General features: G+C 55.6%; 3 protein-coding genes across 4 annotated transcripts in view; 1 reads left to right on the top strand and 2 right to left on the bottom strand.

Annotated features, from left to right (window-relative positions):
• The first annotated feature begins 99 nt into the window (after positions 1-99).
• OPLAH (5-oxoprolinase, ATP-hydrolysing) lies at positions 100-9,697 on the top strand. Its single transcript, XM_081265716.1, has 27 exons — positions 100-243; positions 756-979; positions 1,056-1,247; positions 1,735-1,834; positions 1,915-2,038; positions 2,137-2,332; positions 2,412-2,577; positions 2,682-2,820; positions 2,900-2,967; positions 3,115-3,380; positions 3,528-3,640; positions 3,739-3,909; positions 4,109-4,246; positions 4,336-4,474; positions 4,609-4,721; positions 4,929-5,080; positions 5,717-5,877; positions 5,961-6,062; positions 6,140-6,314; positions 7,488-7,672; positions 7,775-7,921; positions 8,004-8,138; positions 8,340-8,489; positions 8,607-8,764; positions 8,849-9,009; positions 9,170-9,267; positions 9,485-9,697. The coding sequence occupies exons 2-27, from the start codon at positions 809-811 to the stop codon at positions 9,629-9,631; spliced, it is 3,867 nt and encodes a 1,288-aa protein (XP_081121842.1). The 5' UTR covers positions 100-243; positions 756-808; the 3' UTR covers positions 9,632-9,697.
• LOC308633158 (sphingomyelin phosphodiesterase 5-like) lies at positions 9,673-14,120 on the bottom strand. Of its 2 annotated transcripts, XM_081265717.1 has the most exons (7): positions 11,027-14,114; positions 10,860-10,932; positions 10,453-10,593; positions 10,290-10,379; positions 10,135-10,198; positions 9,917-10,052; positions 9,703-9,843 (listed from the first exon to the last, which is right to left on the bottom strand). In XM_081265717.1, exons 1-7 carry the CDS (start codon positions 11,846-11,848, stop codon positions 9,751-9,753), a joined length of 1,419 nt encoding a protein of 472 aa, XP_081121843.1. In that variant the 5' UTR covers positions 11,849-14,114; the 3' UTR covers positions 9,703-9,750. The 2 variants fall into 2 exon arrangements, with proteins under 2 accessions (XP_081121844.1, XP_081121843.1); XM_081265718.1 differs by having other exon boundaries at positions 9,673-10,052; positions 11,258-14,120.
• A 619-nt stretch (positions 14,121-14,739) lies between these two features.
• The window catches only part of SPATC1 (spermatogenesis and centriole associated 1), a gene marked incomplete at its 5' end in the record, with an annotated part of 19,973 nt that continues 7,634 nt past the window's right edge, over positions 14,740-27,078 (bottom strand). Inside the window, 4 exons of the mRNA XM_081265918.1 lie at positions 14,740-15,128; positions 22,265-22,404; positions 22,538-22,651; positions 23,150-23,815. Of these exons, the coding sequence (XP_081122044.1) occupies positions 14,799-15,128; positions 22,265-22,404; positions 22,538-22,651; positions 23,150-23,815 (1,250 nt within the window). The 3' untranslated portion in view covers positions 14,740-14,798. The remainder of the gene's footprint in view (positions 15,129-22,264; positions 22,405-22,537; positions 22,652-23,149; positions 23,816-27,078) is intronic.

Raw genomic sequence — 27,078 nt, 5'->3', positions numbered from 1 at the left:
CCTTGAATCGCAGCGCCGGGTCCGCCCCCCGGCCGCAATTGGCCACTCCTCCCTGCAGTCCCAGGGGTTACTCGGAAAGGAAGGAGGCGCTGTGGACAGGACAGGCCTGAAGCCACCGCAAGGGGCGGGCGCTGGAGGGCGGCTCAGGGACGGTCTCCGCAGGCCCCGCCCCGAGGTGGGGGCAGGGCAGGCGGGGAGCACAACTGGAGAAGATCGCGGGGCGACTCGGAGCCGACTAGCCAGGTGGGCTCTTCACGGGGGGTCCTAAACCTTCTCTGAGGCCGCCTTCCTTCCTTCCCTATCAGGGCTCCGCTCCACTTCTCATCTTCTGGGCCTTGGCCCGGTCCTGATATTGCACAGGTTGTGCCTGGTCCTGTGGCCAGAAGGCCTTGGGAGGCAGGGCTCCTCTCACCTGTCTACCCCAGCCCTGTTGCCTCTCACGCCAAAAGCCAAGGGCTTCAGAATGCCTTCCGTGCTACCTCCATCTCGGCTCCAGGCCCTGGGTTTCTTTGGCAATCAGGGCATTGAGACCCTGGCAATGGGGGCAGTGGGCTGGCCCCCATGCACTGCCAGGTTAGGGCTCAGCTCAGGCTGCCCTGTGAGCTGGGGCCTGTAGCTCTGACCCTGCCCAGAGTCGTGTAGTGGGTCATTTCCCCAGGGCTCCATCTGGACTTGGAATCTACTCCCTCTTTCCATTCAGAGCCTCACCCATGCATGACTCCCAGGCCTCCCTGCTGATGGCTACCTCTGTCCAGTTCTCCCAGGGTTACCATCTGAAGAGAAACTGCTGGACTCCAGCCGCACCATCATGGGGAGCCCTGAGGGGCGCTTCCACTTTGCCATTGACCGCGGGGGCACCTTTACAGATGTCTTTGCCCAGTGCCCAGGAGGGCATGTGCGGGTCCTGAAACTGCTCTCTGAGGACCCTGCCAACTATGCAGACGCACCAACGGAGGGCATCCGCCGCATCCTGGAGGAGGTGGGCCCTGGGAAAACAGGTGGGGTGGGGAGGGACCCCACCACAAGAAGCCTGACTCTGACCCTGTGGTTCTCAGGAGGGGGGCGTGCTATTGCCCCGGGCCCGGCCACTGGACACCAGCCGTATTGCCAGCATCCGCATGGGTACCACAGTGGCCACCAATGCACTATTAGAACGACGGGGGGAACGGGTGGCCCTGCTGGTGACACGTGGCTTCCGAGACCTGCTGCACATTGGCACCCAGGCCCGCGAGGACCTCTTTGATCTGGTGAGCACCCAGCTGGGTGCTAGGTGGTATAGCTTCCTTGAATCTGTCTCAATAAGTTGCTGTTGCCTTGTGGGGGGTACAGTTGGTGGAAGGATCAGTGGAGGGCCAAGTCCAGCAGCTGATAGGCAGAGAGGTAGGTAGTTTTGGGTTCTGCCAGAAGGGTCCTCTGACTCAGAGTAGGGACATAGTGCTCTTTTCCTGTTGCTTCTGTGACCTGTCCTGGACCCTGACAGCCCAAGCAAGTCCTGTTCAGGTTGAAGATTCAGAGCTGCCCTTTGGGGATGGGCCAGTTGACCATATTCCACTCAGACGCCTAAAGGCAGTGAGCCACCCCAAGGTGAGCCTTGCTGGGCCAGGCTGACTCTCTGCCTCTTGGGCCTGTTTACTGACTTGTTGGGACACATCCCCTTGCCTGTACCGCTTCACCCACGCTGGACCCACAAGAACCCCAGGCCTGGGTCTCCTATGAGTCTCTGCCAACCCCCAGGCTGTGCCCATGCCAGAGATGCTGTATGAGGAGGTTCTGGAGGTGGAGGAACGCGTGGTGCTTTACCGCGGAGAACCAGGCGCCGGGTCGCCTGTCAAAGGTCCAGTGCCACTCACAGCTGTGGGGCCCAGGGGAGGGCAGATCCTGGCAGCCTCTGATGGGGGCAATGGGCCTCTGCAGGCCGCACAGGAGACCTGCTGGAGGTGCAGCAGCCTGTGGACCTGGGGTCTCTGCGTGGGAAACTGGAGGGGCTCCTGTCCCGGGGCATCCGCAGCCTGGCGGTGGTTCTCATGCATTCCTACACGTGAGTGAGGGCATGAGCCGTGGGTGGAGGGCTGTGGGCCTCAGTGAGAGGCACAGGGCCTGCGAGGACAGTGTAGAGCCCCTGGGTTCTTGTCGTAGATGGGCCCAACATGAGCAGCAGGTGGGCACACTGGCCCGGGAGCTGGGCTTCACGCACGTGTCCCTGTCCTCGGAGGCCATGCCCATGGTCCGCATTGTTCCCCGGGGACACACAGCCTGCGCCGACGCCTACCTCACTCCTGCCATCCAGCGCTATGTGCAGGGCTTCCGCCGTGGCTTCCAGGGCCAGCTTAAGGTAAGGCCCCTCCACTGCCTGCTCCTGGCTTCAGCTCTGGGCCTGCCCAGTCCTTGCTGCCCACCTGCCCGCTTCACAGGACGTGCAGGTGCTCTTCATGCGCTCCGATGGTGGCCTGGCGCCCATGGACGCCTTCAGCGGCTCCCGCGCTGTGCTCTCTGGTCCCGCCGGCGGTGTGGTGGGTTATTCGGCCACAACCTATCAGCTAGAGGGTCACCAGCCTATCATTGGCTTTGACATGGGAGGTATGAAGGCTGAAGGGGGCATCTCGGGGAGGCTTAGCTGCCAGGCTGGGCAAATCTTGGCAAGCTGGTCTTTGGGTGACTCCCAGCACCCCATTTCCCACCAGGCACATCCACAGATGTGAGCCGCTATGCTGGGGAATTTGAGCACGTGTTTGAGGCCAGCACAGCTGGTGTCACCCTCCAGGCCCCACAGCTGGACATCAACACAGTGGCAGCTGGTGGGGGCTCCCGCCTCTTCTTCAGGTCAGTTCCCACTCTTCCAGCTCAGACCTTCAGCCCTTCTTCCTTTCCCACCTCCAATCCCAGTCCTCCATCTCCCCAGGTCTGGCCTCTTCGTAGTTGGGCCCGAGTCAGCAGGTGCCCACCCAGGCCCCGCCTGCTACCGCAAAGGTAAGTGCCAGTATGTGTCTGTGCCCTTCCAGACCTTGCCCTCTTCATGCTATCCCAGGCCCATTCAATCTTTCCGCCTCATCCCTGCTGCCCACTCCTGGTCCCCTGCCTCTAGTCTCCAACCCCTACAACATGCCCACCTCCCAGGGGGCCCCGTGACAGTGACGGATGCTAATCTGGTCCTGGGTCGCCTGCTGCCTGCCTCCTTCCCCTGCATTTTTGGGCCGGGAGAGGACCAGCCACTGTCCCCTGAAGCCTCCCGCAAGGCCCTGGAGGCTGTGGCCACTGAGGTGAACAGCTTCCTGACCAGCGGGTCCTGCCCGGCCTCCCCACTGAGCCTGGAGGAGGTGGCCATGGGATTCGTGCGTGTGGCCAATGAGGCCATGTGCCGGCCCATCCGTGCGCTCACACAGGTATGCCCATCTCTGCCCACTCTGCCTGTCTTGCCCTCCAGCCCTGCCCCCTGCCCCTAACTTCTTGATCAGTCAGCCCAGCAGGGATGAGAGGTAGGGGCTAGACAGGTGGGCTAGGAGAAGCCACTGACCCTTCTGGATCCTCAGGCACGAGGTCATGACCCCTCAGCCCATGTGCTGGCCTGCTTCGGGGGAGCTGGCGGGCAGCATGCTTGTGCCATTGCCCGGGCCCTGGGCATGGACACTGTGCATATTCACAGGTGGGTCTGGGTGTGGATGTGCTGGTGGCCCTGTGTCCTGAGTTGGGGGAGCCAGCTTTGGGAGGAGCCCCCTCACCACTTGCCACCCTGTCCCACAGGCACAGTGGTCTGCTGTCAGCTCTGGGGCTGGCTCTGGCAGATGTGGTGCATGAGGCACAGGAGCCTTGCTCCCTGCCTTACACGCCAGAGACCTTCATGCAGCTGGACCAGAGACTGAGCCTCCTGGAGGAGCAGTGTGTGGAAGCCCTGCAGGCCCAGGGCTTCCCTAGGTGGGGTCCTGGGTCACTGGGCAGAGGGCTTGTGTTACCCCACCACCCTGTTGGTGGGTTTACCACCTGGCGACTTCCCAAATGGTCCCGGGCTCCTTTAGGGCCACGGTGAGGGAGGACCCCTGGACTGAGAGTCCCTGAGAAAGCTGGACAGGCACCATCCGGGACACTGGGTGAATGTCCTGCCTGCCTGCTCTAGGTCCCAGATCAGCACGGAGAGCTTCCTGCATCTGCGTTACCAGGGAACTGACTGTGCCCTGATGGTGTCTGCCCACCAGCACCCAGCTACATCCCGCTCACCCCGTGCTGGTGACTTTGGGGCAGCCTTTGTGGAAAGGTGTGTGAGCCCCTCGTCCTGGGAGCCCAGTGGGTGGCCTATCTCCGCCTGCTTTGCCCTAATGACTCTTTGGGGCGGGGGTGGTACAGGTACCTGAGGGAGTTTGGCTTCGTCATCCCTGAGCGGCCTGTGGTGGTGGACGACGTGAGGGTGAGGGGCACTGGCCGCAGTGGTCTTCGGCTGGAGGTCGCCCCCAAAGCCCAGACTGGGCCTCCCCGGGTGGACAAGGTTGGTGGCCTGTGTGCTGGTTGGCCTCTGTCCATGGGCTCTAGGCACAAGTGCAGATGGGGAGGTCACACCCTGTGAGGGCCTCAGGGAATGTGCGAGGCCTAGGAGCCTGGCTCACCCCATACTCTCTGCAGGTGACCCAGTGCTACTTCGAGGGGGGTTACCAGGAGACCCCTGTGTACCTGCTAGGGGAGCTGGGCTATGGGCACCAGCTCCAGGGGCCCTGCCTCATCATTGACAGCAACAGGTGGGCTGAGACCTGGCCTGGGTGGAACCTTGGAGAGGTGAACTACAGGTCTCCCCTGGTGAGGGTTCTTAGGCCCATGGCTGCAGGGGCCTGAGGGACTTGGGGGGTCCCATAACCAGGGTGTCCCCTGGCCTGAGGCTGTGGGTCCCTGGTTGGGAGAGGTCTCTGGCCTGGCCATTGCAGCCCCTTTATGCCCCCTGCCCCCAGCACCATCCTTGTGGAGCCCGGGTGCCAGGCAGAGGTGACCAAGTCAGGGGACATCCGCATCTCTGTGGGGGCTGAGGCCCCCAGCACAGTGGGCACTAAGCTTGATCCCATCCAGCTGTCTATCTTTTCACATCGCTTCATGAGCATTGCTGGTGAGTGGCTGCCACTGTCCTCCCCACAAGCTTGGTTGACCCTGGTATAGGGCATGGGGGCTCTGTGTACTGGCCAGGGGTAGGTACAAGTGGGGTGGCTCTGGCTACTTGTAGTGGGCTAGCAGGTGGGTGCCAAGGGGAAACATGAGCAAGGGGAAGAGCAGTTTTCCTGTGGGTCAAGGGGTGATGGGTATGGCTTTGGCCCTGGGATGGCACCACCTGCTACAGGAGCAGTCCTCAGGCAGGCAAGCGTCTTCTCCTCTTATCAGGATCTGAGGATATCTAGGAACTGAATCCTGAGGCCAACACAGCAAGCTCACCTGTGCAGAGTCAGGACAGGGACTTTTGTGAGCCTGGGGGCGGGGACCTGTGCCTGGGCACCAAGTCCCTGCTGTACAGGTCAAGGGGAGGCCCCAGGCTCTTGCTGGGAGCTCCAGGGAATTGAAGAGGAAGGTGATGCCCTTCACATAGACCAAGACACACTGTGGCTGTACTGCCCAGGTGGATGTGCTGCCACCTGGTCTTCCTCAGGGCATGGGAAAAGTTGCTGGGCCCCATGGGTCCTCCTTCTCCCTTTCCCGGAGCCATGCTGTGGGTGATAGAACCAGCGGGTACCTGGTCACTCTGTGTCCCCAGAGCAGATGGGCCGCATCCTGCAGCGCACTGCCATCTCCACCAACATCAAGGAACGCCTGGACTTCTCCTGTGCCCTCTTTGGACCTGACGGGGGGCTGGTCTCTAATGCCCCCCACATTCCTGTGCATCTGGGAGCCATGCAGGAGACTGTGCAGTTCCAGGTGCGGTGGGCCCCCTCTCCAGCCTCCCTCGCTGACCCATGTCCCTGCCCCACCCCCATTCTGCACCTGTCTTCTGGTTTTAGATCCAGCACTTGGGGTCTGATCTCCACCCAGGTGATGTGCTGCTCAGCAACCACCCCAGCGCAGGGGGCAGCCATCTTCCAGACCTGACTGTAATCACACCGGTGAGGTTCACTACCAGGCTACCTTTGTGGGGGTCACGGGTGGCTGACACAGCTGACTGTCACTCTCTACCCACTAGGTATTTTGGCCAGGTCAGACTCGGCCTGTGTTCTACGTGGCCAGCCGGGGGCATCATGCAGACATTGGGGGTATTACACCAGGCTCCATGCCCCCGCACTCCACTGCACTGCAACAGGAGGGGGCCGTCTTTCTGTCCTTCAAGCTGGTCCAGGGGGGCGTCTTTCAGGAGGAGGGTGAGCAGGAGTGGGGCTGCGGTGGGGGTTCAGCAGGATGGGATACCTGGTTGCTGCCAGTGACCCAGCTGGCTGGACCCTGGGATACAGCCCAGCAGCCCAGATCTGCCCTGAGGCTGGGGAGAGGCAAATGGTGACCCCGTGGTGCAGTTGCAGATCATCCCCCAGAGATGATTAGAGGTGAGATGAATTCTGTGTGGCCAAAGAAGTACTCCTTGGAGGTGGTTTGGGGGTAGGAAGTTGGCCAGGACACCCAAAGAGTAGAGTATAGAAGGAAGAAGGGCCTGTTTCAGGTAGGTAGCTGCTGCAGTCCACACTGGGTTTGGGTGAAGGATGTTTGGGAACTCAGGGCTGGTATTGGATGGGATCTGAGTGGAGTGAGGGGTCAAGTTTGGATGAAGGAGGATGGAGGCCTTACACTGAACAGAGACAGGGAGGTAGGGTCAGCGGAAAAGGGAGCACATGGTCTGAGGTTACAGGGAGGTAACAGAGCCATGGTCCACTTTGGGCGTCACAGACACATATAGGGGACGCTGGTCAGGGGTGGCTGGGGTAGGAGGTGTGGATCATGGAGGAACAAGTGTAAGCATGTGGTAGGGGATCAGTGCCAGGGAGCCTCAGAGACTGTAACTCAGAAGGGAAGAGGTGTTCCTGAAGTGTGTAGGAGTCTCTGGGTCAATCTGCATCCCTTGCAGGAGTGAGAGGGAACCTTGTCCAGATCTGAGAAAGCTGCAGGTGGGGGGATAGCACAGGCAGGAGTCTGGTGCTCTTTTGAGGCACTTGGCTATGGATGTCAGTGGGAGCTGGCAGGGCCAAGGGCATATCGAGGAGGAGGAATGCCAAGGAAGAGGCTTTTCTCCTGGGAGACATAGTAGCAGTGGGCTGGAGAAGGCAGGAGGGATAAGGAGGGAGGAGAGTTTGCTAAGGGACCAATATGCCCTCTAGGCATCTCCAGCTCCAGTGAGGTCACTGGCCAAGCTGCCCTTAGGCGCTGGCTATCAGAAGGATAAAAGGATGGAGGCTGGTGCTTCAGGGAATGGGAGTCAGCAGGAGAGGTGGGGATTCAGTGGAGGGCCAACAGTGCCCAGAGGGGGTGCAGTGGGGCTGGAATAGGGCACCAGGTGGCTGAGGAGATGGGGGCAGCTCAGTGGTGACCTCATCCATTCCATCCAGCGGTGACAGAGGCCTTACGGGCACCAAGCAAGATCTCTGGTTGTAGTGGAACTAGGAATCTGCATGACAATCTGTCGGATCTCCGTGCCCAGGTGGCAGCCAACCAAAAGGGCATACAGTTGGTGGGGGAGCTCATCGGGCAATATGGCTTGGATGTTGTGCAGGCCTACATGGGCCACATTCAGGTGGGTCTAGGGGCAGGGAGGTGGGAGCCCCACTCTGCCTGACCAAGGTAGCAGGGCCACTCTGAAAGGAGCATGGCTGCCATTGGACCCTCTCCCTGCCAGGCAAATGCAGAGCTGGCAGTGCGTGACATGCTGCGGGCCTTTGGAACCTCCCGGCAGGCTCGGGGCCTACCCCTGGAGGTGTCTGCGGAGGACCACATGGATGATGGCTCTCCTATACACCTCCGAGTTCAGATCAACCTGAGTCAGGTCAGACCTAGTTGGGAGACAGGGAGGGAGCTTTCTGTGCCACTCCACTGCCGATGCCTTCACCCTTCTCCTTTCTGGGCAGGGCAGTGCTGTATTTGACTTCAGTGGCACTGGGCCGGAGGTTTTTGGCAACCTCAATGCCCCGCGGGCCATAACGCTGTCGGCCCTCATCTACTGCTTGCGCTGTCTTGTGGGCCGTGACATCCCACTCAACCAGGTTCGCAGGGGCGTGGAGTCTGAGGTCGGTCCCTACCAGTGCGAGGTCAGCAGGTGAACCTTAGGCTGGAGGTCACCCTGAGTGTGTGTGGGGTCAAGGTCAGCCCAACATGGACTGAGCCCGGGAGGTGGGCATGTTTCTCCTGGAATCAGAGAGGGACCCAGCCCCATTTGCCCCTGAGAGCTGCTTGCCCATGCACAGGGCTGCCTGGCACCTGTGCGGGTGGTGATTCCTAGAGGCTCCATCCTGGACCCATCCTCCGAGGCAGCGGTGGTGGGCGGCAACGTGCTCACGTCACAGCGTGTGGTGGACGTCATCCTGGCGGCCTTCGGGGCCTGCGCTGCCTCCCAGGTGTGATAGGCAGGGTGGGTGCGGCCTTGGGGACTTCTGGGAACTCTGGGAGGGGGAGGGCCTGCTGGAAGCGGATCCCCGCCCCAGCCAGGTGCAGTTAAGGCTTGCTCCTGCCAGGGCTGCATGAACAACGTGACCCTGGGCAATGCCCATATGGGGTACTACGAGACGGTAGCGGGCGGCGCAGGTGCGGGCCCTGGCTGGCACGGACGCAGCGGCGTGCACAGCCACATGACCAACACGCGCATCACCGACCCCGAGATACTGGAGAGCCGGTGAGCTACGCGCGCCACGGGCTAGGCAGCGAGGATGGGGCCGAGCTTGGGTTCAGCTGAGCTCTGAGCCCTTCGTATGCGTAGGTACCCGGTCGTCTTGCGCCGCTTTGAACTGAGGCCTGGCTCTGGGGGCCGAGGCCGATTCCGGGGCGGCGACGGGGTGGTCCGCGAGCTGCTCTTCCGCGAAGAGGCGCTGCTGTCGGTGCTCACAGAACGCCGGGCCTTCCAGCCCTATGGCCTTCATGGTGGGCGGCTCCCCAACCCCTCTCGACCTGTCTGTTTCCTACTCACTGCTGCATCCGCGCTCCCCCGCCTCTCTTCCACCCGCCAGTCGTGTTTTCCCCTGACTCTCCATCTCCTTCTCTACCTTTCCTCCTTGACCATCCAGCTCCTCTTTCCCTGCAGGGGGTGAGCCTGGCGCCAGGGGCCTAAACCTGCTGATCCGAAAGGATGGCCGCACTGTGAACCTTGGCGGGAAGACGTCGGTGTCAGTGTACCCGGGGGTAAGGGGTGCAGCCGTGCTGTTCGCCACTTCCCTTATTTCCCCCCATTCCATGGAGAATGAACAGAGATGCAGAAATAACCAGATAGCGAGTTTAATTTGGTTCCCGAAGGGCAGTGGGCCATATGCCGGGTCTCTGGGGTCCAAACGTTAAGATGATGAATGCTGCCCCGGGCTGGGAAGGGTCAAGCCTGCTCTGAACTCGCCTCTCTCCACAGGATGTGTTCTGCCTTCATACCCCTGGAGGTGGTGGCTACGGGAACCCAGAGGACCCTGCCCCATCGCAGGGCTCGCCCCCACAATCCCCTGCCTTCTCAGAGCGGGGTAGTGTCTATGAGTACCGCAGGGCCCAAGAGGCTGTGTGAGGGCCCCCCTAATAAAGATCCCTTACATTGCCCAGTTGTGGGACACGGCTGTCAGGCCAAACTCGTGCTCTGCCTTGTGGTCTGTGTTGCCGGCAGCATCCTTTGTCCTTGTGCCAGTGTCAGGAGAGCGCCGAAACGCGGAGCTGTAGGCCCACGGTCAGGTGGTCTGTGAGCCCCGCCAGGGCTGTACTAAACATAACCTGTTCCACTTCCTGGGGGCAGGAACCAGGTTGAGGGATGGTTCCAGCGCCAGCAAGCCCAGCAGTCCTGAACTGTGGCACTTACTGGAATCAGCACACTCCCAGGCATTTCCCGGTAGGTGATGTAGTCCAGACGCCGGCCCAGCCAGGGGTTAGCCCGACGGCCTCCGCGGGGAGGGCCTGCCAGGTAGAGGTGGCGCCCTTTCTCCTGCTCTAGGGCCCTAAGGGAGGGGCGTTGTCACCAAGGCTGGGGCGCTCCTCCAGGCCCGGCCAGCAGTGCTTGGCTCCCAGCGCTCCACTCACCTCCGCAGCATCTCCGGTGAGCTAGCTACTGATTGGTGGAGGGTGGAGGTGCTTAGGATGGTTCCTGTGGGGGGCGGGTGGGGGTGGTTGAATCAGCAGGTGCCTAGCTGATGAATCCCTAGAGGGGCCGCCCCCCCAAACCCCCTGACGCATACCCAGGGCCCAAGGCTGATCCTGGCGTGTGCTCAGCCGGCAGGGATCCCGGAAACAGCGAAAGAGTTTGTGCCCCTGCTCCTGTGCGTGGTCTGCACAAAAGACCAGCGTTCAGTGGGCGGGGCCGGGCCTTTTGGCCTCGCCTCCCCCAGCTAAGCTCCTCACCTTTTGAGCAGTTGTCAAAATTTAGGTCACCCAGAAGCACGCTAAAGGCCACAGCCTCACCACTCTGGCGGCTCTCGGCCTCAAACTGCTCTGCCCAGTCCAGTAGCAGCGTCAGCTGTTTGCAGCGCAAGAGCCCATCCTCTACGGAAGGGGTGGAGGGTGGGGGTAGAGGTGTGCCGCCTTCTATTCGGCCCAGGTTGAGGATCTACATCCTGGACACCTGGTTCCCGCTAGACTGGGGTCTCTGCACCCACCCAGGCACTTCTTGGGAGTTGCCATTACTGGGGCAGTGAACAAATAACAGTGGGCAGTGGGAAAGAGAGGTGCAAATAAGGGTAGGCCTGCTGCGAAAGAGGGGCCGTAGGAGGGCCTGGCTACCGTCCAACAATCCTTCCCACAGGGCTCACCAGTGGGTGCATGTAAATGCGTGCAATGCAGGAATCCCACTACGCGGTGCCCGTCCAGGATGCCCAGTTGCACCTGCAACACCACCGACAGTACCAGCTTTCATTGCCCATTCGGCCCAACAGCTCACCCCATCCAGGGCCAGGGCACACAGCCTGTGGGAATATACCTGAGCGGATAGTAGACCCTTGGAGGCAAAGGCGTCCTCGCGACGCGCATTGGGAAAGCAACGGAAGTTGGCACGCAGAAGCGGGTAGCGGGAAGCTAGCAGGAGCCCGCTGCCTAGCAGTTTTAAGTATGGCCCAGGCTGTAGGCCAAGTGTGCCTACGTCATACAGCACCGGGCCCAGATTCGGAGCCAAGCGGCGCACCAGGCGTCGAGCTGCGCGAATATCGAATACCTCCTGCAGGCACACAAAGTCCAGCCCCGCGGGCATCTGGGCCGTCAGCGTCCCGCCTGGCTCCCCAGGCCTTTGTGGGCTGCATCCGGTAGCTCCATAAAGCGAGGGCCGTAGGCCGTTTAACAGCGTAGCGCCAATGGCCTCTGCGCGTTGTTGGCTGTGCGGCAGATTGCTGAAGCGCGCCAGCCCGTCGGGGAGCAGGCACAGGTTGGCAGTGAGGAAGACAAAGCAGCGCACAAACTCAGCGCACGGGCGCCAGGGCGTGGGCGGCACCCAGCACGGAGGAGGGGGCTGGTAGCAGAAGGGGCGGCGACAGGCCTGCAGCGGCAGCCAGAGCAGCAAGCCAGGCAACGCCAGCGGTAGGCCAACTAGCAGGAGCACCAGCAGCGCCACCCCGCCGCCAGCTGCTGCTCTTAGCCTGCTGGGGCGCGCTGTCGGTGCCCAGCAGCCAATCAACTGGTCCAGAGCCCAGTAGGTCGGGAAGAGCAGCACGCGGGCCACGCAATGGAGGGTGTGCAGCACAGGATGCGCAAAAGGCGAAGGCCGCAGGATGTCGTCGGTCACCGGGGGCCAGTCGGACTGGGTTTGCATAGCGCTCGGGGCTGTCTGGCTGAGAAGCCGCCCAGAAGACTCATTCGCTCCGAGAGTGCGAGTCGAATTGTCGGCAAATCGGCGCGAGCAGCAGGGGTGTCACGGGTCAAGGCCACGTGGCACAACCTGTTTGAGGGACCGGTTGGGCGCTGTTCCCAGCGAGCCTGGCGGTTCCGAAGCAGGCCAAAGCCAGGGTCGAGGAAGTCCCTGGTTTTACCTGCCCGCAACTTCGGTGGCTGTTGGAAAAACGAAACGGAAAGTGAAAAGGACCCTAGTCCTGCAGCCCCGCCCCAAGCCTCTCTTGCTCCGCCCAGTCCACCCGAGGCTGCGAGGAGGAATGTGGCTCCGCCCAGCGTAAGAGGGGTGAGGGTGAACCCGGCTGTTCATCTTCCCCTCCCCCACCTGCCGGGTGCTCTCGCTACCCAAACCGCAGGATCCACCCCGCCCCTGCTGCACCCCGCTCCTGCCCATCTTTCTGCCCCTGCGGTGCTAGGGGACTGATCGCTAGCACCCAGCACCAATGGGAGACAGACTCGGACTCAGGTGTAAACACTGCCCGGCCCAGATCCCCACAGTGTCCCCTCAAAGGGCTGGTGGTGGTCCTGTGATCCTACCCCAAGAAGCTTCCAATATGGGGAGAGAGACGGTTGGTTCCGCCCTGCAAGGCCAGTCCACCTGGGCACGCGAGCCAGGAGGGAGCCAGCTCCCTATTCGCTGAGCCTTCCCGCACTGACCCTGAGTTGATAGGTGTGGCCTGGAGCTCACAGGCTCTGCTTGGCTCCCTTGGATGCCCACTTTTATAATTTGGACTGTGAACCACCACCCACCCTGCCCTCGGCTGTGTACAGTGACTCTTAAACTGTCCTGCAGGTTTGGATTAGGGCTGCTATTCACCCAGGTAGGCAGGGAGGTGAAGGAGCTTCTGGGCCTCATCTAGCCAGGATGGTTCCAAATGTTGCTCTCTGGATGGACTTCTTTCATCCCCTTCCAAGAGGCTGAGCAAGAGACTGAGCTGTCTGGTTGGAACCCTGAAAGTCTCAGGAGGACTAGGAGCCAGGAGGGCAGAAGGCCATAGCTCCTGGGGCCTGGGCATCCCAGCAGGAGAGCCTCAGCACACCTGGCACCCTCTCTGTCCCTGGGTTCCTCCTGGTTGCTGGCAGGATCCCTGCTTAAACCCAACCCCTGTGGCTTCTTCTTTCCTTGCTTTTGACTCACTGATTGGCAAACACCAATGTTCTAGGACCCTCCTCACTTGGGGGCCTTATTTCTGCCTTCCCATCTCAGCTCTGGCCTCTACAGCTTCCCTTAGGTAGTACTCTGAGCTTGCCCACACTGCCCCTCTTTCTCATGCCTCTTTTTTTCTTTTTTTTTTTTTTAACATTTTTTAGTTGTAGTTGGACACAATACCCTTATTTTATTCATATATTTTTACATGGTGCCCAGGATCGAACCCAGGGTCTCGCACATGCAAGGCGAGTGCTCTACCGCTGAGCCACAACCCCAGCCCTCTCATGCCTCTTTCAACCTGTCCAGGCCTGCACCCCCCAGCTCACACCCTTCCCATCTCACTCCACAGGCTACCTCAAGCATTCCATCTGACCCCCATCCATCCTTTCTCCTCACCTCTCCTGCTTCCCCATCCAACCTCAGCCCCCGAAGCTGGTACTTCAGCCCTCCCTACTTCTGAATTCCCCACCCCAGATCCATGGACCCTGTGAAGGGGGTCTTTTCTTTCCAGACCTTAGGCATTTTGGGGAGGGGCTGCTTTCTCCCTGACTGCTCTCTGCCCAGGTTTGGGTGGGTGAGGCAGTTTTCTCCCCTCCCCTCCTGCTCTTCTCTCCTCTCCTCCCCTCCCCTCCTCCCTCCTGGGCTCTTCTCCCCTCCCCTCTTTTTTCCCCTCTCTTTTTACAAGCTCTCTCCCCCTTTTGCAGTACCAGACATTGAACCCCTGAACCCAGGGGCACTCTACCACTGAACTACACCCTCAGCCTTTTTAATTTTGAGACAGGGTCTTGCTAAGCTGCCATTGGATTTGCCATCTTCCTGCCTCAGCCTCCCAAGATGGAGCCAGCTTTCTTCTGGTTGCTGTCTGGAGCCGCTCTGGAAATACATGCCCTTAAGTCCTGAGCAAGAGATACTGAACAACTATTGTGCCCTGCAATAACTTGGGCTTTACCTCCACTCCGATAATGAGGCATGACTCCAGGAGTAGGGTTATCCACTGGGGTCAAGTTACACTCACCTGTTCCTTTGTAATCCTACCCCTTGCCCTTTTGGATAGAATGTTCTACAAAACAGCATCCCCCAATAAAAGCCAACCCCAGAATGTGCTCACTCTCATCAGCCTCTCCTGACTTTCTCTTGCTCCCCTTGTGGGAGCCTGAGATGGGGAGCCAGGGAAGCCTCCTGAAGCTTATAAAAAGGTATTCTGTGTCTGCGTGGTACTTTGTGTCACACTAAATTCACATGAGTGACTTTGGTTCAGTTGCCTGCCTGGCCAGGGGCAGCAGGTTAGCCTCCCTCTACTGCCCTCCTGCCCTCAAGTTCCTTCCTTCTTGGCCCCTAGACCCTGCTCAGCATGGAGGGAGGACTCCCTGCCTGCTTGCTCCCATCTCCTTCAGGATTCTTGCTCTTCTTGTTCCAAGTCTCAGAGGGCCTGCTGCTTGCTCCCATCACCAAGTAAAGGGAACCTGGGGGACTTCCAACCAACCCCCTTAGCCAGATGGCTGCTCAGCCTTGATCTGGGAGCTCCTTCCAAGGGCCCCTGGGTAAGTGTGGGTGCCAGGGTGGCAGGATTTAAGGAGCAAGGTGCAGGGGTGTGGGGAGCCCCCCAGCTAACATCATAGGAGTGCAGCATGGGATCATTGACTAGCCTCGTATTTGTGGGAAGCTTTAATGGCCGTGTACAGGGGTGTGGGGCAGAGTGAGCCTGGCCAGCCGGGCACCAGCGTCACCAGATGAACATTGGCTTGCCATCATCGTGTGCCAGCTGATTGAGGCATGAGAGCAACAGCAGCGCGTCAGTGAGCATGCTGGGGTGCACTGTCTCCACCAGCACGCGCTGCAGGAAGTCCACAGTGTAGGAGCCGCCCTCTGATGCGGCCAGCTCAGGCCTCTCACGCAGGATGCCATACGCATTCACCAGCTGCTCTGTCAGCGCAGGATGTACCCGCCCATTGTAGCCCAGACTCTGCAGCCTGTTCATGATGCTCACGTAGCGCTGAGTGAGTGTCTGGCACAGCTCCTCGTCCAGCTTGTGGTCACTGGGGTTCAGGGATGCCTGTGGGGAGAGTGGTCTTCAGGAGCCCTCCTTCCTCACTTCAGCACACAGGCAAGGGGAAGAGAGGAGTAAGGGTGTGTGTGTGGCATGGCTGTTGACCACCCAGGGGGTGTGCAGGGAGGTGGTCCTGGGAGACAGGCTGGAGAGATCTGGTGGGTAGAGGAGCCCAGGGACTGAGCCTGACAGAGAAGCCCCCAAGCTCTATCCAGGCAGGGCCAGTGGCTCCGCCAATTTCCTGGGATACCCCCAATCCTGTGGCCTGCTCCATTCACCACCAGGAATTTGGGATTGGGCTGAGGACAGGGACTATGGCTGAAAGTCTGGAGGCACTGGGGGAAATGGGAGGCTCTTCAAACCCCCACAGTTGCCTGACTGCAAGTCTTGAGGCCTCTCCCAGGACCCCTCCTGGCTCCCCTCCCTGCTCCTTCTCAGTCTCCTCTGGAGGCCTCTGTTTCCCAGCCTGGACTCTGTCCTCAGGACATCCTGTCTCACACCCCTTGTGGGACTTGCTTTCCTCCCCTGACACTGAATGAAGGATGCCAGCCAAGCACTCTGGACCCCAGCACTGAGGGTCTGCCACCTGGACCTGGACACCAGGAGAGTCCCTGGGTCTTCCCACCCCAGCCAGGCAGTGACTGCTGCTGGCCAGGATGCCCCTGATTGCTTGGTGCTTCTGTTGTACTTGTTGTTCTGTCGTTCTGGGCTTTCCTGACTGGAAGCTGAGGCTCTTCCAGACTTGACTTTATTAGTTGTTGATGGACCTCTATTATTTATATAAAGGGCCTCACACATGCCAGGAAGTGCACAACCACTGAGCCCCAGCCCCAGTCCCTGGTTGTTAAATATTTTGAAGATCTCCCTGATTAGAAGGAACTTCATTCCCCTAAATGTATTTATTTTAAAACAAAGGAGATAAATAAAAGAAATAAAAATAAAACAAAATGATGTAGGTACTCAACACAAGCAAGATAAATATCAAAACAAAACTAAAGGAAGTCCAAGGAAGGAAATAAAAAATAGCAGAAATTGGTGGCTGGGGTTGTGGAGTGCTTGTCTAGCATGTGTGGGCCCTGGGTTCCATCCTCAGCACTGCATATAAATAAATATATTGTGTCCACCTCTACCTAAAAAATAAATATTAAAAAAATAGCAGAAATTAGGAAACAGAAGCCAAAGGATCAATAGGATCAGCAAAACAAAATTGGTCAAAGTAGACTCACTTCACTGAAGAGCCAGAGCAGAAGTCCCTCTGCTTTTAGGTGAGGAACTCCCAGCCAAGGCCACAGGCCCCCATTCTGCAGTGGCCTGCACATCACTAAATTCCAGCCAATGAGATGAAACTGGTTGTGAGCCCCGCCTCCTGGTGGCTGACTTGGCCCCTGGACCTGAGAGTTATCTTACTAAAAAATAGGATCCTTAAGATTTAAGGTTTGGGGCTGGGGCTGGGGCTCAGCAGTAGCGCACTTGCCTTGCATGTGTGAGGTACTGGGTTCGATTCTCAGCACCATGTATAAATAAATAAAGATCTATCAACAACTAAGGGAAAATATTAAAAAAAAAAAAGATTTAAGGTTAAAGCCAGGCGCTGTGGTGCACACCTTTAATCCAAGTGGCTCAGGAGGCTAAGGCAGGAGGATTACAAAGTTTGAGGCCAGGCTCAGCAAAAGTGAGGTGCTAAGCATCTCAGCAAGACCCTGTCTCTAAATAAATTACAAAATAGGGCTGGGGTGTGGCTCAATGGTCAGTGCCCCTGAGTTCAATCCCTGGTACTCCCCTCCCATCAAAAAAGATGTAAGATTAAGGGGGCAAAATCTTTCAGCAGGGAATGAGATAGCCAGCCTAGCTCCAAATCTTAAAAGATGCACCCCCAAATTAGGACTTCAATAGTGGGCCAGTCTTCAAGGCCAAGGGAGTAAGATCACACTCAGGAGGTGGCAGGTTGGAAGTCAGTGCAGCCTCCTGAGACTCTGTGGTCCACAGAGACACAGAGAAGACACTGTCAGAAGACCCAACAATATTCTGCCCTGCTTTCAAAATAATCCTAGTGATTTTCCCAGATGATCAGGAGCAAATTCCAGGGGGGGAGAGCAAGCACATGTACAGAATGGTCAACAAGTGACCTGCAGTTACCTTTATTAGCATAAAGGTAAAAAGCACACCCCAGGGTGGAGGCTTCAGCTGGTAAGGCATGGCACTGAAGAGGCAGGAGGAGGAGAGCCAGGCCAGCTGTCACCCACCTCTGCCTGGGGTGACATCAAGAAGCTGGTCCCACCTACCCAGATGCCATAAGAGCTGAGCACTGGGGTTTCGTCCCCTACGTGACGCCCCCCTGGTGCCCCAGCAGAAGAGTGGAGAGCTTTGTTCACATCCCAGCTGGGCTTTTCTCTGATACAAGAACCCACCCAACAGGTGACAGACTGAGTCCTGCAGCATGTAGTTTAGGCCTGGGAGTGCCCTGGAGAGCCCAGAGGAAGGAGTGAGGCCGAGGACTGTGGGCAGACAAGTGCTGGCTTACTGCTGCCCTGCGTTGGTCACAGCCATTTGGCGTGGTCCCTGACCCACAAGTAGAACTGCAGAGGACTTAACCGCACCCCAGTACATTAAACATCAGGAATGTGTAGTCTATCGTGCAGAAAGCTTTTCATGTCTCGGAACATTAAGAGGAAAAGGAGCAGGGAGCCTGCGACATCTCAATGTGAGACAGAAAAAACATCCTAGAAAAGTCAGAATTTGTTCATGAAAAAACCACAGCATGGTTCTGTGAGAGACTGCAGGAAAGCTCTGAACCTGAGGTGGCAGACACTGGTGTTGCTCACCAGCTGTTCTGCACTGTCTGTGCCTTCCTAACGGGAAGCTGGGCTCTTCCAGACTTGAGTCTGGTGGCTGGGCTTCTGCCAGGCAGGTGGAGGTGGAGAGTGCCGGGGAGTGGTCTTGGGGGAGCACGTGGACATGGCACTGGCTCTTCAGGGACAGCTGTGCTTGACTAGGGGCTTCTTGCTGGGTGTTTGCACACTGTCCTGGGCAGTGGGGCTCATAGTGTGTCCACTAGGAAAGTCTTCTGGTGTGTCAGCGTTTGTCCGGGCAGTGTAGCACACAAGCACAAGTTTGTGTCCTTGAAGTTTTGCTTTTTTTTTGTGGGGGAAAGGTACCAGGGATTGAACTCAGGGACCCTCAACCACTGAGCCCCATTCTCCAGCCCTATTTGTATTTTATTTAGAGAGTTGCTTAGCACCTTGCCATTGCTAAGGCTGGCTTTGAACTCGCCATCCTCCTGCCTCAGCCTCCCGAGCCGATAGGATTACAGGTGTGTGCCACCACGCCCGGTTTCCTTGAAGCTTTTCTGACCACCCAGACATTCACTAAAACCCTTCTTTACTTACATCAGCTCGTGTGGGTTCAGCCACCAAGACCACTGATTTGCCTGAGAAGACCTGCTGAATAGTCCAGCACAAACTCATGCTTAGTGAGGAGACTGGCGTTCCTTGTCAGTGTAAATATTTGCCTCTATGATCTGCTGCTTTCAAATACTCTGTCCAACAACCTGGATAATAGAAGCTAGTATGATACACAAGATTTAGTGGGCTGGGGCTGGGGCTCAGTGGTGGAGCACTCGCCTAGTACATGTGAGGCACTGGGTTCAGTCCTCAGCACCACATAAAAGTGAACAAATAAGATAAACATATTGTTTCCATCTACAACTAAAAAAAAAAAAAAAAAGCTATAGGTCTGGCGGGTATAGGCCTGTGGTACACAGCTTGCTTAGCATAGACAAGGCTGGGGGTTTCTATCCCTGTGCCAGAGACAGATTGAGCAGATATGTTTAACCTGATTAAACAATGTATACATGAGGGGACACATTATATGGCATGCCAATAATATGTACAATTTTTATGTTTTTTTTTGTTAAAATAAATTTAGCTGGGCATGGTGATGCACACCTGTAATCCCAGAGGCTTGGGAGACTGAGGCAGGAGGAGGATCACTAGTTCAAAGCCAGCCTCAGAAATTTAGAGTCCTAAGCAATTCAGTGAGACTCTATCTTAAAATAAAAAATAAAAATGGCTGGGGATGTGGCTCAGTGGTTAAGCACCCCTGGGTTCAATCTCTGGTACCAAAATAATAATAATACAGAGATATGAAAAATTGTGGTATATATGTGTGTATTAAGAATTGTAATGCAAAAAAGTACATGTATAATGGCATAAATTGATGTGAACATACTTTATATACAGAGATACAAAAAATTGTGCTCTATATGTGTAATAAGGATTGTAATGCATTCCACTGTTTTCGTGTATTTAAAAAGAATAATAAAATCAATTTAAAAAAAAAACAAAAAAATGGGCTGGGGATGTGGCTCAGGCGGTAGCACACTCGCCTGGCATGGGTGCGGCCTGGGTTCGATCCTCAGCACCACATACAAACAAAGATGTTGTGTCTGCCGAAAACTAAAAAATAAATATTAAAATTCTCTCTCTCTCTTTAAAAAAAACCAAAAAAAACCAAATAATAATAATAATAAATATAAACTTAATTTAAAAGAAAGGAATAGAAGAATTACAGCTGTCTGCTAAATAAAGGGCTGGGGAAAGTGGAATTAGATGCAGATAGGAATCAACAAATCACCCAGCCTGAGACCAGGGGGCAAATAACTGGTTCTCAAGTGTGTCATCAGTCAGCCCACATGAACTCTGCAGAGGGCCAGTCTGGGTGTCCCCCAGGTTTGCAAAGCCACTTCTCTGCAGGAGAGCTGCTTCCCAGGAGGAATGAGGGTCTCTGCTGACAGGAGAATGGCCAGTGGGTCTGGAATTGGTGATGGAGGCTCTTGGGCTGAGTGACTTGTGTCTTGGTGATGGTGAGATGCCCAGAGGCTGTCAGTGGGGCTCCGTGGGCACCATGCTGGCTTTGACTTCCCTGGGCACCAGAGAAGTATTGCCTGATGCACATTAGTTCTTTCCTAACGATTTGTGCCTTAGAGCTGTGATTGTTAAATTCTACCACCGGAGCAATAACTTCCCTGTCAAGGGCAGAGAAACACCATAAAGGGGGACACACACAGACCACCCCCACATCAAAGGCCCATGCATTTTATCATCTTCCTTTTAAGCAGCAAACAATAGGAATCCTTTTTTCATGGTTTACTATCCAATTTCTCCATGGACAACTAGACTTCTGCTTATAATCAAATGTAGTCCTTGCCAATTAGACACCAGACACCAGCATTTAGAGATGCCAAGCATTGTGCTTCCACCAGGTTCTGAATCGCCCTAGCCAATCTGCACTGTGGCACAGCAGCACTGCTCTGGGACACCGTAGAGGGCTGTCAACTAGAGACTCCACCAAAGAGGGTGCCACTGACTCCAGCAACAAGGTGCTGAGGGGTAGCCAGCACTGTCAAGATGTGTGATCTAAGCCAGGCACAACAGCAGAGCCTGAGGTCCCATCTGCTCCAGGGGCTGATCTTAAGGAAGGCCGGCCTGGGCAACTTAGCAAGAGTGTCTCAAAATTTAAAAAAATAAAAATAAATAAAAGGACTGGGGGTATAACTGTATAGAAAGCACCCTGGGTTCAATCCCCAGTACCGAAGGGAGTGGGCGAGGGGGAGGGAGGGATAGGGGGAGGGAGAGAGAGAGAAATGTATGTGTAATCTATCAATCAATGTAGTTTAATCCATATATCAATGCAAAACTACTCAAAATTTGAACCAGGTTTTTCCTAAAACTTGATGTTTCCACTATGAAAGCTCACACTGAATAGGAAGAGCTAAGATGATTGAGAGAAAATCAAGGTGGGCCTGCTTGGAGCAGTGCCCAGCTCCAGGACCTCTCATGAGGGCAGCATGGGCTGGGTGAGACAGACTGGAGAGCCCACACAGGTGCAGGCCTGGAAGAGGGAAAGAGGTAGGTGCTGGGTACCCCCTTGGCCTGGCAGTGCTGGGCTTCTGCAGCTCTGAGCCTGGAGACCTGGCCAGTTGCCCTCACCAGCAGAATACTGTGATGTCCCAGTGGATTGGCTATGCCCCTCAAAAGAAACTCTCAGCTGCTGCAATCATTCTGTCCACACAGCCCTGTCTGTCTTCTGATCACAGTACCCCTGTCCTTCTGTGTGGCTGTTCCTCAGGCCTCAGGGCTGTCCTCTACACCTACTAGCTGAGGCTCTCACTATGGCTATTTACTACCTTGGGATCATTTCAATCCGGTGGTTCCTCTGTGTGAGGCTGGCCTCTGGGGAAGACCAGGGGTTGCCAGGCTGGGGAGAAGTACCACCCATTTTAACCCACACCATATGGTCAGTTACAGGGCAGTCAAAGACCTAAGTGAAGAAAAACAACTTCAAATCCTTAGGAGAAAATTCAGGTGATTAGAGTACGGAAAATATGGAATGCTTTTAGGACCTTCTGATGAGAAGATTTCTTAAATGAGACATGAAGAATACAAACATTAAGGGCAAAAGCTGAAAATTCTGGTCATATTAACATTAACTACTTAACCAAAGGACACTTTAACCTACGGAAAAGGAAAGCTCAGACCTATATACCCAAAATCAAGCCAAAGTCCCAAATGCAACCAAAAGTGAATTCTTCCCAAACTACCCACAAAAGGCTCCTGTTTGTCAAACATGGTCCTCCATGCTGACAGGGAAGGAGGTAAGTAGATGCATCCTGGGAAAATACACTTGGAATTAGCCTTGGGCCTCGGAACAAGTCCGCCAGCTGCTGCATGGCTCTGGGGCCTGTTTCCTGTGGTCCCCAGTGACCTTTGAGGACACCCACAGGCCTGGGGAGGAAGTTGGCTGTGCCAATCTGGGGAGGTCACAGTACTCCTCAAGCCTCTGGGGATTAGGGCTGCCCATGCAGAGGAGAGAAGAGTCACCTGCCTGTGCTTGGAACCCTCCCTGCTCAGCCCTTCTTTGGGGAGGCTTTTAGGGCTGGACTCAGGGTTCTCACTGCCAGATGCCCTGGACACCTGCTGGCCACTTGGATTGAGCACTGGCTTCTTCCATCCCAGGTTCTCCTTGGATTCTAACATGTTAGCTTCTCTTGGGGGCAGAGTCCCCAGTGTGTCTCCTCCTGGGCCAGCACACTGCCCAGTCCCTTCAGCCCCCTGGGAGTGTGTGGGAGACGGACAGCCACACACCTGGATGATCTTCTCTGGAATGTTGGAGACAGTGAAGCCGTAGAGGCGGACGCGCTCCGGGAAGATGCTGGACAGGATCCTGCGGTCCAGCTGGAAGGCGATCTCCCCCACCAGCCTCTCCCAGGCCAGCTGCTTCGACTCTGGGGATGACAGGGGACATGGCTGAGCCGTGGATGGATGGAGTGGGGCTGTGGTCAACAGCCCAGGTGGGTGGCAGGGGAGATGGCCTAGGAGCCCCCAGACTCACAGTGAGCCCCTGGTGGCCGCACTGACCTCGGGTACTGTCGGGGAACTTGCTTATCTTGCGGTGGGCCATCTTCCGCTCCAACTCCAGGAGGCCTTTCCGAGATGGTTCCGTGGTACGTGAATACCCCCGGGTGTCATTCACCGAAGCCGGGGAGGATGAGGTACGTGGTGAGGATTGGGGGTTGCGTGGAGGAGAATGGGGGACAGGCAAGGGCCGGCTGGGAGAGGGCTGCACTCGGGAAGGGGTGGGGATGGTGCCTGGGGGGGTGCAGTTGGTGGCAGCTTGGGGGGTGGGGGCAGGGACTGTGCCAGCAGGAGAGGCAGTTGGGGAGGTAGGGATAGAGGCAGGGACCATCTGTCCCTGGGGGACACCGGGCTGGATCCGGGCATCCGCGGTGCCATACAAGGCTGTCGTGGGACCAGGCATGGCCATGATGCCCACCGGGGTGGAGGTCTGGAGGGGTGCACCCACAAATGTCACGCTGAGGGGCTCTGGTTCCTGGGTTGGCTGGGGGTGCTCACTGGCGAGTGTGACTGGTTGGGGAGGCAGAAATGAGAGGAGGGGGTTAGAGTGAGGCAGGGTGGGTGCAGGATCTGGCCTCCCTAGGGCACCCCTGCCCCTGCCTGGCACCCCATTACCTTTGGAGTTGATGGTGGGCCCTGCACCAGCTGAGGAAAGGGGCCCAGAGTGACCTCCTTGGAGTGTGTCTGCCAGCCGCACCCCTGGGGCCTCTGGCACAATCAGGCCGCCCGTGGGGCTGGCCAGAAGGTTCTGAGAGACACCTAGGGGGGCTGTGGAGGTGAGCAGGGGGCTGCTCAGAGAGACGGCTACTGGGCCTGCTATGGGGGCCATCAGGGGACTGCTCTGAGACACAGCCATGGGGCCTGCCAGGGTGCTGGCCAAGGGGCTGCCTGGACTCAGGGAGCCGGTGGAGGTTAGGCCCAGGGAGTTGGTTAGGGTAGCCCCAGGGGTCACTGTGATGGGGCTGGCCAGGTGGCTGCTCAGGGGGCCAGTAGAGGGCAGGCTGGTCAGGGTGCCCCCTGGGGTCATTGCTAAGGGGCTGGCCAGGTGGCTGCTCAGGGGGCCGGTCAGGAGGCTGGTGAGTGGGCTGCTCTGTGACACAGGCACCGGGTTGGACAGCAGCGTGTTGAGAGGGCCCATCATGGGGCTCAAAAAGGAGCCCACTGCAGGGCTGGGTTGTGGGCTGCTCAGCATGTCTGCCAGGGGTGCCAGGGCCACAACCCCCACTTCTTCCAGGACTTGTTCGTTTGCTGCTGCAGCTGGGGACGGGGGCAGGAAGACACCTGGGGGACACAGAGAGAGCACTGAGACCCCGGGCGAGTCCTGCCAGGAGCAGCGGAGGCAGTCACGGGCTCTCCTACCCTTCCAGGGCCTGGCCAAAGTGCTTGTCTGACTCTGGTGACTTGACCTCCCTGAGCCTCGCTGCTCTGGGTGGTTAGAGCCATGTTCCCCTGCCTCTGAGGGGACTCCAGGGCAGCTGCCATGGAGGATCTGTGAGCGGGTCTTCCCTGCCTTCTCAGTCCCTAGCATCTTGTGTCCAGCCCTGATTCTCTAGTTAGTCCTCCCAGACTGACTGTTCTGCCTGTCCCGCTCCAGGTCATGGGGACGGTTCACAGCCCTCCCCCTCAGTTGTTCTCACTGTACTGAGCCACTGACCTCTCACCCAAGAAAGAAGGGTTTCCCAGTGGCAGGACTCTCAGGTGGCCAAGGTGGCCCTTCTGGTCTATGAAGGGGAGGAGTGAGCTGGGCCTCCGTGCAGAGAGATGAGCCCACTTGGTAGGACCCCCTGGGGGTCAGTGTAGCAACAGGCAGAGCCTCACCTAGCCCAGGGCCATGCACAGACTACCTGAATAGGGGATGCAGGTTGGGCCCTGCCATGTACCCTAAGAGGCCCAGACTCATTTCTTTACACTCCTGGACCCTCATGTGGGGGCCTAGGAGCCCATTCTCCATGAGTTCTGGAGGAGAGCACCTTCAGACGACTCCTGTTTGGGGGAGAGTCCCTGAGGAGGTGCAGAGCTAAGGAGGTAGAGTGCACCAAGGTTTTGATAATATGCAATTTTAGTGAAAACTTCCACTTTGCTGATATTGTCATAAAAATAGGACACACTTACTATAGGGAAAGACTGGAAATACAGACAAGTGAGAAATAGGAAAACTCTCTGACAGTCCAGTCATTCCATGGTTAGTCCCTAATTAAGAGCTTCCCATTACCTAGCAGACTTTTTCGACATGTTTATAGAAACCAGGGGTTGGAGAACATTTTCTGTAAAGGGTCAATTGGTAAATATTTCTCACTTGGCTGGCCACATGGTCTCTGTTGCAAGTCTGCTGTTCTTTTGCTGTTCTGCAAAAGCAGCCAAAGAAAACCAGTCACTTGGTAGTAAATGACTAAGGATATGTGGCGATAAGACTTTATTTATGTACCCTAATTTTTGAATTTCATGTACTTTTCATGTGTTATAAACAGTATTCTTGTTTTGATTTTTTTCAACCCTTTGAAAATGTAAAACCTGTTCTTAATTCATAGGCTCTGTACAAACTGGAGGTAGTTGTCCTCTGGGAAAATGACCCAGATAGGTCACTGGGCCAAAAGGGTGAGGGAGATGGGACAGACCTTGGCCAACTTCCACAGAGGAAATGGCTCAACCTGAGTTTTGGTCCAAGTTGAATTCCAGATAAAATCAATAAGCACTATAAAGAAGGTGACTCTATGACCACCAAGGGTGCAAGTCACAGAAAGTACGCACCACAACATACAGCGCAAGAACCACAGGGACCCGGGCAGGGGTAGCTGACCCAGGTCCAGAAGGACCAGTGGCACAGGGAATGGATTATGTAATTAACAGAGCTGGTCTATATACACCAGAGAGATTCAACAGCAGGTGTGCATCTCTTTTTTGGTTGTTGATAGACCTTTATTTTTTATTTATTTATGTGCAGTGCTGAGAATTGAACCCAGTGACTCATACATGCCAGGCAAGTGCACTACCGCTGAGCCACAGACTCAGCCCCCCAGTCCTTTTTAAAAAATGTTTTATTTTAGAGACAGGGTCTTGCTAAGTTGCTTAGGGCCTTGCTAAATTGTTGAGGCTGGCTTTGAACTCGTGATCCTCCTACATTAGCCTCCTGAGCCGCTGGGATTATGGATGTGTGCCTCCATACCTGGCTATTATTAGGAATTTTTTAAAAAATGCATTGAAATCTCTGATCAACAGGCAAAGACTGGCAGAATGAATTTTTGAAAAAAGACTTAATACATCGGGACTCATTTTATATTAAAAGTCACAAATAGATTGAAGATGAAAGAATGGAAAAAAAGATATTCCATGCAAATCCTTACCAAAATAGAGCTGGGTAACTATACTAATGTCAGATAAAATATATTTTAAATAAAAATTGTTATAAAAGGCAAAGAAGGACATCATTGGTTCAACCCCCAGTAGAAGGTAGAAGGAAGAGGAGGAAGGGGAGAGGAGGAGGAGGAGGAGGAGGAAGAGGAGAGGAAGAAAAAATTGAAGGGGAAAATAGATAATTTTTACATTAAGACTTGTAGAGTTTAATACTCACTTTCAGTAATGGGAACAGAAAAGAGAAGAAAAATAGACCTAACAGACATGGGGCATTCCGCCCAACCATGGCAGAAGACACATTATTCTCCAGTGCACATCGAACATTCTCCAGGGTAGGCCACATATGAGGGGAAAAAAGTCTCAATAAATTTTAAAAGATTGAAATAAAAGTACTGTCTCTGAACATAATGGAATGAAATAAAAAATAAAAACAGAAAGAAACCTGGAAAATTCACTAATTTGTGGAAACACGCTGAAATAACCAATGAGATGGGGCTGGGGTTGTGGCTCAGTGGTAATGTTTGCTATTACATGTGAGGCCCTGGGTTCGATTCCACATATAAATAAATAAAATAAAGGTCCACCAACAACTAAAAAAAATGTTAAAAAGAAAAAAATTAAAAAAAATGAGATTAAAGAATCACAACAGAAATTTTAAAAATACTTAGATAAATGAAACTGAAAGCATGACATATCAAAATTTATGGAGCCAGGTGCCATGGTACAAGCCTGTGATCCCAGCAATTTGGGAGGCTGAGGCAGGAGGATTTCAAGTTCAGGGCTAGTCTGGGCATTTTAGCAAAATGCTGACTCAAAATAAAAAAATAAAAAAATAAAAAGGACTGAGGATATGACTCAGTGGTAAAGTGCCTCTGGGTTCAATCCCCAGAACCAAAAACAAAAAACAAACCCCCAAAATGTATGGGAGATAGCAAGGGCAGTACTTAACAGTGAATTGTATAGCTATAAATGCCTATTTAAAAAAAAAAATCTCAAGTCAATAACGTAACTGTAAACAGGGCAAGGTGGCACACACCTATAATCCCAGTGGCTGGGGAGCCTGAGGCAGGAGGATCACAAGTTCAAAGCCAGCTTCAGCAAGATCAAGGTGCTAAGCAACTCAGTGAGAACCTGTCTTTAAATAAAATACAAAATAGAAATAGGGCTGGGGATGTGGCTCAGTGGTTGAGTGC

This window comes from Spermophilus citellus (assembly GCF_964194105.1).
Source record: "Spermophilus citellus genome assembly, chromosome: 14".
Classification (NCBI taxonomy): domain Eukaryota; kingdom Metazoa; phylum Chordata; class Mammalia; order Rodentia; family Sciuridae; genus Spermophilus; species Spermophilus citellus.
Note: the sequence above shows the minus strand (reverse complement) of the source record. Positions and strands in the feature narration are given on the sequence as shown.

What these genes read in the sequence shown, in the direction of transcription:
- OPLAH (XM_081265716.1), top strand. Translation starts at nt 809, where the DNA reads ATGGGGAGCCCTGAGGGGCGCTTCCACTTTGCCATTGACCGCGGGGGC. An exon ending in GTTCTCATGCATTCCTACAC is followed by an intron (nt 2,039 to 2,136) that starts GTGAGTGAGGGC and finishes TTCTTGTCGTAG; the next exon opens with ATGGGCCCAACATGAGCAGC. An exon ending in GCTTCCAGGGCCAGCTTAAG is followed by an intron (nt 2,333 to 2,411) that starts GTAAGGCCCCTC and finishes CCCGCTTCACAG; the next exon opens with GACGTGCAGGTGCTCTTCAT.
- LOC308633158 (XM_081265717.1), bottom strand. Translation starts at nt 11,848, where the DNA reads ATGCAAACCCAGTCCGACTGGCCCCCGGTGACCGACGACATCCTGCGG. An exon ending in AGGGTCTACTATCCGCTCAG is followed by an intron (nt 10,933 to 11,026) that starts GTATATTCCCAC and finishes GTGGTGTTGCAG; the next exon opens with GTGCAACTGGGCATCCTGGA. An exon ending in GCATTTACATGCACCCACTG is followed by an intron (nt 10,594 to 10,859) that starts GTGAGCCCTGTG and finishes CCCCTTCCGTAG; the next exon opens with AGGATGGGCTCTTGCGCTGC.